Here is a 9,674-nt window from a genome sequence, read left to right as displayed (position 1 = left end):
GGCCCTCAATGTCTCTCACCTACTGCTGGAGTCTCCCTGTTGGTTCCCTCCCTTCCTCCTCGCCCCCATAATCTGGTCCACACAATACCAGTCCCCGAAAGCACAGGTCTGAGCAAAAGCCTTCCCTAGTGCCTGTAAAGGCCCACCCCCTCATTCACTTCTCTATTGAATGTGTGAATTTTTATCAAAAGCTCTTAGTTAAAAAAAAATTAATACTTTTCGTCACCTCCAGTTTTAAAACATTTGTCTTTAAAACATCAACATTAGCATTTAACGGGAAACTTCTTTCTTCGGCAACTCCGCTAACGATCACGCTTCCCTCTGCCTCTCGGCACCTTGGCTGACACCGAACAGGATGGGAGGGGTGGCCCCGAGCCGCATATAAACACAAACAGAAGCAGGGGTTTCTACCAACAAGTTTGTTCTGGCCGGCTCCAGACCCGGAGAGGTTTGGATTAGGTGTCCCACTGTCCCACCCAGCGCCCTCGGGTCGGTGATCGGCGATCGTTACAAAGGGGATGGGCAGGGCTGCAGGGCAGGGTCAGGACGCGGGAGGAAGCAGAGGGAGCAGGGTGGGGGCCGCCACTCCGGCCGCCAGGTCTGGCCAACGCTGGCCCTTCCAGCGGGGACCTGGCCTGGGGCAGCGCTTCCCCGGGCTGCGGCCGCCGAGCCCGTCCATCCCGCGCTCTCCCGTCCCGCCCGAGCGGCGTAAACAAGGCTATTCCCAGGCGGCCTGGATTCCCTGCGGGAGGCCCGGCGCTCCAGCCCGCGTGACCCCCGCCCACCACGCCGGGAACCTGGCAGCGCCCGCCGCAGAGGAGAGCGCGGCTCGCGGGGAACAGGCGGGGAAAGCGGCGCGCCGGGCGTCGGGGGAGGGGCGGGCGAGGGCAGGTCAGGGCAGCCCCGGCCCGGGCCCCGCCCCCCCGCCCCGCCCCCTCCGGGGGCGGCTGGAACCGGTGACGGACAGGCGTCCGGGCCGGTCACGGCGCGCCTCGCGGTCCGGAGAGCCCCAGAGGGGCGGGGCGCGCGGTGGGGCTCCAGAGGGGGCGGGGGCGGGCGGGGAAGCCTCTGGGTGGGGCGGGGCCGCGGGAGAGTAGCAGCGCTCCCAGCCAATAGGAGGCGGAAGCCGTCCCGTTAGCGCCGGATCCCAGCGGGTAGGGCGGGGCGGGCGGCGCCGTGGGGATCCCGGGGCGGCCGAGGGCCCCTGACTCGGCTCCGCGCGGCGACATGGACCGGATGGCTAGCTCCATGAAGCAGGTGCCCAACCCGCTGCCCAAGGTGCTGAGCCGGCGCGGGGTGGGCGCGGGGATCGAGGCGGCCGAACGGGAGAGCTTCGAGCGGACTCAGGTGAGGACCGGGGGACCCCGGGGCATGCGTGGCTTGGGCATCCCGAGAGACGCAGTGCCCGGGAGGGGCTTTGAAGGGGGCAGAGGTCTTCAGGCCCAGGGAGGACGGGGCAAGGGGGCCGCGAGAGGGAGCATCTGGGTGCTCAGGTCGAGGCGATCCTGGGGAGGTCGGGGACCCGGAGGCATCCCAGCTGGCCTGGGGAGAAGGGCAGGGCGGCTCCGAGGAGCTGGCACGACCCGTGGGGCAGGGCAGGGGTCACAGGGACGGTGAGAGCCGAAGGAACGGAAGAAGGACCGAATGGAAGGGGTGCCCTCTCAGCAGGGGAAGCGCATTGGGGGGGCCACTCAAGTGTGGCGGCGGAGAGCGGAGCGCTGGACTGGGATGAGAAGCGGGGAGCCCTTTCCTCCCCTCTCCATCGCTTCTGGGTTGCACTGACATTCCCCCCCACCCCCACCCCCAGCACCCCCTTCCTAGTGCCTCTTGCTTGGCTCACGCCACCCCCAGCTGTCGGCCTCCGAGGGCCAGGCTGCAGGGGTCTGAGCGGCGAGAAGGAATGTAGGAAATGCGACGTGTGGCCGAGCTTGGAAAATGGGGGCTGGAGGAGAGGGCCGGCCAGGGGCCAGGGGCCAGGGGCCAGGGGCCGGCCTTTGGCCGGACAGCCCGCTGCTGGTCAGGATGAGCTGCCCAGTGATGCCCAGAGCCCTGACTTGGGATTTTGGTTTCATCCCCCAAGATGTGCCTGACAGCTAATAGGCAGACTGCCCTATTTGTCCAGCCTGAGCAGGGCTGGGGGCCAAAATTCCCCAGTGTCATCAACAAAAAGCCACAATCCATTTCTACCTCGGAGTTTGAATGCCTGGTGTATTGATTTGACTGAATAAAGCGGACATGTTTCTGGTGTTCATCAACTCGTTTGTATGCAAAATCCATTTCAAAGGGCACAGCACTTCTTTTAATCCCGGTGCCAAAGTTGTATGGGCAGATTTGTGCTTCACTCTCGCGCTCAGGGTAGAACCTTTGAAGATCCAGCTGGGCCTCCACAGCCAGAGGCTGGTTCCCCTGCTGTGTTCTGCCTCACCCCCACCGCCAAACACAGTACAATGTGAAGGAAGGCCTTTGGGGTTTTAGATAGAAAGATTGGGAGGACCTGACTGTGTATTCTGTGTATGGAAGCTTGCAAAGAAGAAAGCTTTTCACCCCCTGGGAACTTCATCTTCTCTTTCCAGTTGCCTCTGGCCCTTTGCACGTGTGTCTGGGTGGCGTAAAGTAGGGAGTGTCCCCTTCCTGGGTCATCCTACCCCAGGCGTGATGGGAGAGATGGCAGTTCCCTGCTGCCTCCCAGGGACCAGCTGGGTTTGGGTTTCTGGCTCTGTGGACTGGCCCCCTTGGAAGGAAAGAATCTTTCCGTCTGCTTGTCCACTGTGTGTGTTCCTGCCTCAACGAGCTGCCTGATCCTGAGGCTTCTTGCTCCAGGAAGCAGTGTGAATAGTCTTCTTTTTTTTTTTAATGGGAAAGGAAAAGAAATAGGTGTTCTTTTATGATAACCCATTCCATCTGGAGTCTCAAATCAGTAAAAACTGGAGCACTAGAGGAAGACACGTAAAACTTTGACCCATTATAGTGATGGAAATTAGATTTGCAAAAGCTTCCTTCTACCCAGGACTGGCATGTCCCCTCGCTATCCAGGGACCACCCAACAACGGAGACTCTAGGTCAATGTTTGCAGGTATTTTATATGTGGAACCCTTGCGATTGGCCACACCTGACCGAGTGCCTTGTTTTGGGGGTGGGGGGGGAGAGTGAGGAGGTAGGCTGGGGCAGGAAAAGAGAGTTTCTCTATTATTGAAACCGTAAGGAGGGGGGTATGAAAGCAAAGAAAAGAGAACAGCCCTAAAACTTGGCATTAATCAATCTGCAAAAGCTCATTTTGTTTAATGACTCCAACTGTATCCATTGTATTATGAGATATAAAAATGAGCTAGAAAAAACTTTTAATGAGTTGAGAGACCATGAGAATCAGCCAAGGTGTAGTGATAATTGTAGCTAATTATCGTGTTTGCCGCCGTTCTAAGTACTTTGCTGTATTGCCTTCTTTAATCTCAACAAGGACCCATGAGGTGGGCATCAGCCCCATTTTCCATGAGGAAATTGAAGCACAGAGAGGTTAAGTCACCTGCCCAAGGTCACACAGCTGGAAGTGGTCCCAGCCTTTAACCACTGCTCTGTGTTGCCTCTGAGGCAACAGTGGCACCCAGTGCCTCTGGGTAGAACGGTGGCCTTGGAGTGTAAGAGGTTTGAGTTTCATAGCCAGGCACTTGGATAGGCTATATGACCTCGGGCAGACCTTTCTAAGTTTTCCTTATTAGAAAATAAAGATGATACTTACCTTACAGGTGTATTGTGGGGGTTAAATTAAATAAGAGGCGTGAAGGCATTTTTGTAAACTTTGGGACACAATTTCAGTGATTCTTGCTGTAATCTGGGGAGACCGAAGGAAGCACAAATGTTAAGTAATGGTGCAGGCTGTGATTAACTCTTCAGAAGGGGGGCAGAAGTGTTCCTAGGTAATGTGATAATTACCGAGAGCACATGCGGAAAGTACAGGCTGGCGTGGGTGTGGAGAGGGGTTGGGAGCCCTCACCAGGACCTAACCGCCATTCAGCATGAGATAGTCCTTGCTGGGTGGAGAGGAGGGGAGGTGGGCATTCTAGAAATGGGGAATGGCAAAGGACACGTCTGGAGATGAGCGCAGATGAGGCTAACCGGCTGAAAAGCAGAATTGGCCACTCCCGCCTCTCAACCCGTAGCACCTGTTACCTTGTCCTGTCACTCTCTCTGTTGCCCTCGGTAAACTAGGAGCTTCATGAGGACAAGACTGTGTCTCTTTTTTTTTTAAGTTTATTTATTTATTTTGAGAGAGCACGCATGCTGGGGAGGGGTACAGGGAGAGGGAGAGAGAAAGAATCCCAAGCAGGCTATGTGCCGTCCGAGCCCAACTCGGGGCTCGATCTCGTGAACCGTGAGATCATCACCTGAGCTGAAATCAAGAGTTGGACACTTAACCAACTGAGCCGCCCAGGCGCCCCATGATTGTGTCTTGCTCTCACCTGTGTCCTCAGATGCCTGTGTTAGTGCTGAGCCAGCTGTAGGTGAGGGTAGAAAATGATTGGTTAACGTCAGCAGGGAAGCCCTCGCCTGGGTGGGTAAACTCAGCTGTGGGCATCAGGTGGCATCTTTAATTACTTGATGCTTTTTCCTAACAGCCCCTGAGTGCCCTCCTGGTCCTTTGTCTCCTACACCCTCAGTCGGGAGCCCTGCCCCATGCCCATGAGAGGACTGTGAATTCTCTGCCTTCCTTCTGGTTAGGCCAGCATCCCTGCCAGAGTGGGGTCCCCAGACCCACCTGCCGCAGCCCCCATCTCCAACCTGATCCCTGCTGTGTCCCCCACCCAGCCCATCACAAGCACCCTTCAGGTTCTAGGGGAGTGAAAAGTGGCTCTTGCCCTCAAAAAACTTGCTGGGGTAAAGATACCTTGCCTGGAACACTTTACAGTTTATACAGCACGTTTTAGCCATCGTTGGGGGCTCTACTGTGGTTGGGTATTAAACACCCTCATCTTACGGGTGAGAGCTTGGTAACTTGCCCAGGGCCGCCCACTGGTGACTGAAAAGCAAGATTCAGATCCAGGACTCCAGGTCCCAGGCCCCTTCTACCACGCTGTCCTCATGTTGGCCAAGGAGGGCAATTCTGGAATGAACCAGGAGGGCTGGCACCCATAGACAAAATTCCCTGTCTGTATTTGCTTAGCTGGAAAATGGTTTTCTCCATGGTTTATGTTTTCACCATCCATTTAGTGAGCAGAGAGCGTGGAGGGGACACAGAGATGGGTAAGATAAAGAGACCAGCCTGAGGGAGCTCATGAGTCAGCAGAGAGGTGGACCAGCTACTGTGGGGCTCTTCTACACAGAGGACTTACAGCACCAGCATCACCTACTGAGTGAGAGCTTGCATTTCAGCCAGAGCCCTGGGTAGCCCTGGGCACCCTGAAATTTGAGCACCTCTGCTCTATGGTTGGTGATTGCTAAGGTCAGAGGAGGCGTTGGGGCTCTGGAAACACAGAGCCTTTGGTCACAATCTCTTCCGGTGGAGCCCGCCACAGAGTAACAGGATCCCAACCAACCGTGAGCTGGAAAGAGCCAGGAAACTCGGGTTCTCCAGAGGAAGAGACAGAAACAAATATTTATTGAGGGCCTGGTGGGCACTAGAAACATGCTGAGTGATTTATAGCCATTATTCTATTTAATAGCTCAGGCTCAGAGAGGCCAAGTGACTTGTCCAAGGTCACGCAGCGAGTAAACCGAGAAGCCAGGGTTCTGAAATCTGATGACCAAAACGTCAGGGGGTGTTTCTACCATTTTGCTCATGATCTTCAGCTCTGGCTTTGATTCACCTGCTCGAAAATTTTGGGGTTTGAGCAGAGGGATCAGGGCTTCTTTTTTTTTTTTTAATGACTATTTATTTTTAAGAGAGACAGCGTGAGCAGGGGAAAGGGCAGAGAGAGAGGGAGACACAGAATCTGAAGCAGACGCCAATCTCCCAGCTGTCAGCACAGAGCCCAACATGGGGCTCGAACCCACGAACTGTGAGATCATGACCTGAGCCTAAGTCAGACGCTCAACCCACTGAACCACCCAGGTGCCCCGAGGGATCAGGGCTTCTTGACTCTGGCTGCACAGGAATGGTTTCTAACATAAAAGGTGCTGTCCCCCTCCTGTCCCCTGCTTGCTCTCTTAGTTGGTATTGGAAAGGTAGAGAGGATGCTAAGAGCTTTCTTTGAACTTGTGGTTCTGTACTTTGGTTTCCTCCCATTGATGATAATGAGAATAGCCAACATTTATAGCATTTGCTGTGTGCACATGGTAAAGGCCTTTACGAGCCACACCTGCTCCCAGTTCTTGGAAGGAATTTACAAATTATGATCCCTATTTTACAGATGAGGAAATCAAGGCTTAGACATGTCAGTAACCAGCCCAAGGTTCTGAAGTCAGGGTCAGAGTCGGGACCCAAACTCAGGAAAACCAGCCCCGGATTGTGCTTGATTGTCACCTTGGAGTCACAGCCTAGCCCCCTCAGCTCTCTTTCTCCCCCTAACAGTTGGGTCCCCAAAGTGCTAACCTCACCCCACTTCTCTTTCACCTTCTGTCCACTTCCTCTGTGCTCAGCTCCTCTGATAGTTTCTTTTCTTACTTCCTGTGACGCCACCTCCTGAGTTCTTGGCCTGTGTGACCACTTCCCATTGGACGTTTGTCCCTACATAAACCACACATGCTCCAGACTCAACTTTGGGCCTCCCCGGCCTCTGAATGCCAGTGTCTGGTCCTCTCTGGTGCCCTTCAGCTCCTTGGCATCCACTGTGAGTCCTCCCTTTCCTGTCTCCTCACAGCCACACTGTGTTCTGTGATGTTTCTCTTGTCCACTGCTCTGCTCTGCACTGTTCCTGCCCTTAGTACCTCTTGCCAGTGTTGGTGTAATCCCCTCCTTTCTGCTTCCCAAATAGCCTGGGGCCAGACGGGTTGTCTCTAAAGCCCAACACTGGCTTCTGTAACCCCCTTTTTTCAAGAACCTTTGCTGGGTCCCATGAAGCCCTGCATGACGGGGCACCTAAGGGTCCCCGGTGCCTCTCTCTTCCGGGCCTTAACACCGCATCCCTCCACTAGAGCGCCACTGCAGTCTCCTCCAGCCAGATCAGGTATTCCAGCAAGCAGGGGCCCGTAGCTACCGTCTGTCTGTCCCATTCACCCAGGTCACACCGTGGCTTCTCTCCAGACTGTAAGCTCTTGGGGGCAGGGTCTGGCTCTCCGTGCTGAGCGAGCCCTTGCAGGAGGCAGGCGCTGGGCCTGTTTGCCAAATGTGTGGATGTAAAACAGTTGGAGGATCTACTGGGAGCCTGGGTGCTACAGGCAGGCCTCTGCTTGCAGAGTACTTTCCCTTTGCACATTTTGGAGACTCTCCCTCTGTCTCCTTTGATTTCTCCAATGATTAACTCTTACTAAGTGACTGCCCTGTGTACCAGGCTGGTGTGCCCAGGGTATCCATTTAGGAGAGAGCCTGCAGAGTCTAGAGACGGGATTAGGGCTCACGGTCGATGATTGGGATTTCCGTTAAGTTCCGAACACTTTATAAACATTCCCAGAACACGGGCTTGGACTTCCCAAGGTTTCTTTCTGCTTCGGGTGGGGCCACTCTGAGCTAGAAGGTATCATGGGGAAGGGAGAGAAACTGGCCTAGTGTGTCCCAGGCACCTGGACACGGCTGATGGCTGTGGCCTGCGTACTGCTGCTGGAGTAAGGGATGTGCACACGAGTGCGGAGTAATGTGAGAGTGCTCCCTGGGGAGTGAGCAAATCTGGCTGTGCTACTGAATTTCTCCGCTCAAACTGGGGAGGCTGGGCAAGATTTCCAGCTCTCAACCATTTGGGCTAATAAAATTCCTGTAAGCGGGTTTCCACCCTGAGGAATAGGGACCCGCGCTTGATCGGAGCTCTAGGCTGCTCCCTTGAAAAGCTTCCGCGTCCCCCCTGTATGTAGACTGGGGCGCATGAAAGGATGGGGCTGAACCTTGCTTAGAATGGGATGAGGAGCACCCACGTGGCCGGAGAGCTGAGTCCCCGCCCCACTTGGGCACTGAAAGGGCTCCTTGCCTGGCATGTCAGCAAGGCACCGAGGAGGACTGTTCTACACCCCCTGTCCACCGGCCCACTCACTCCACCACCTTGGGACAAAGTACGGAGCAGACCCGGGTGGGGGGTGGCGGGGCGGTGGGCCAGCGGCCAGTGCTTCTCCCGCATCCAGAGGGTTGATGGCCTGGAGAGGTGCCCACCTAGGAAAGGGAGCTTGTCAGCCCCACCTCCTGGCAGGGTGGGGGCTGCTTCCTGTTTTCCTGCCCGGGCAGGCGGGGAGGAGCCCTGTTCCTGGCTCGTGGGCAGTCCAGTCTGACACAGTGCGGGCAGAGGGACGGGGATTGAAGGTGTCCTCTGGCTGAGACGGTGGAAGGGAGAATGGGGATTTTCTTGGATCTGAAAGGTTGCTGCTGCCGCCTCTGTTAGCGCTACAAGACAGCTCTCGGGAAGCTGGTTGGGGCCGTTCAGGAAGCCCGTGTGGCCGATTGCTTCTGATTTTAACTGATAGGCAGTTTATAAAGCACATTTGCACATAACCTCCCTTCAGCCACAGAACAGCCGTGTGACAAATAGTGGGCGGTTCTCAAGTGTGGTCACTGAGGCTCAGAGAGCTTAAGTGACTTGCCCGAGAGCACTCAGGAAATGGGCTCGCAGACGCTTGAACCTGGTGGGTCTTATCTCAAATTGTGTTCTTTCTAGATCTCCCTTTAAAAGCTGAAGCCTGGTCTGGGGCTGGTAACTTAGAAAAATGACAGATTTTTTTTTTTTCTCTAAGTCTTTTCCAATTGATTTATTTGGACTTTTGAAATTCCTCTCAGATTTTTGCAACGCACATAACTATCAGAGGACCTGTTTCCAGAATGTGTAAAAAAAAAAAAAAATCTGAAAAGAGATCAAAGGACCACCTAAATGAAAAATAGTCAGGAAGAACTTCACAAAAGAGAATGAACAAATGGCCGATAAGCATATGAAAACGTGCAACCTCATTAGTAATCAAGGAAATGCAAATTAAAATTGCAATGAGGGGCACCTGGGTGGTTCAGTTGGTTAAGCATCCATCCTACTTCGGCTCAGGTTGTGATCTCACAGTTCATGAGTTCGAGCCCTGCGTCGGGCTCTGTGCTGACAGCTCAGAACTCGGAGCCTGCTTCGGATTCTGTGTCTCCCTCTCTCTCTGCCCCTTCCCCACTTGCACTCTGTCTCTCTCGGTCTCTCAAAAATAAATAAATGTTAAAAAAAATTTTTTTTAAATTGCAATGAGATACCACTATGTACCCATCAACATGGCTGAAATAAAAATGGAAAAAAAAAGAAACACTGACGGTGCCGAGCATTGGCAAGGGTGCAGAGCAATGGAAATGCTCGTGCATTGCTGACGGGGCTGCATGTTCGTGCAACCGCGTTGGGTAGCAGCCTGGTGTTATCCTAAAATTAAGGATGTACAGACTCAAGAGGCCAGCACTTTTCCTGTTAGCTGTATACCCGACAGCAGTGCACACACGTGCCCCAAAAGATCTCTGGAAGCATATTCATAACCACCTTTTGCACCAGCTCCAGACTGGAAATAATCCAAAAGTCCTTAACAGTCGATGGATCACTGACTGAATCGTGATGTGGTCTCTCCTCGGGATACTGCACAACACGGAG

The 9,674-nt window shown here is 54.4% G+C and overlaps 1 protein-coding gene across 1 annotated transcript in view; it reads left to right on the top strand.

The window, feature by feature from the left end:
• The first annotated feature begins 1,212 nt into the window (after positions 1 to 1,212).
• HIP1 (huntingtin interacting protein 1) overlaps positions 1,213 to 9,674 on the top strand; it is a 122,984-nt gene continuing 114,522 nt past the window's right edge. Inside the window, exon 1 of the mRNA XM_030301467.2 lies at positions 1,213 to 1,347. Within this exon, the coding sequence (XP_030157327.1) occupies positions 1,228 to 1,347 (120 nt within the window). The 5' untranslated portion in view covers positions 1,213 to 1,227. The remainder of the gene's footprint in view (positions 1,348 to 9,674) is intronic.

This window comes from Lynx canadensis, chromosome E3 (assembly GCF_007474595.2).
Source record: "Lynx canadensis isolate LIC74 chromosome E3, mLynCan4.pri.v2, whole genome shotgun sequence".
Classification (NCBI taxonomy): Eukaryota; Metazoa; Chordata; class Mammalia; order Carnivora; family Felidae; genus Lynx; species Lynx canadensis.
Note: the sequence above shows the minus strand (reverse complement) of the source record. Positions and strands in the feature narration are given on the sequence as shown.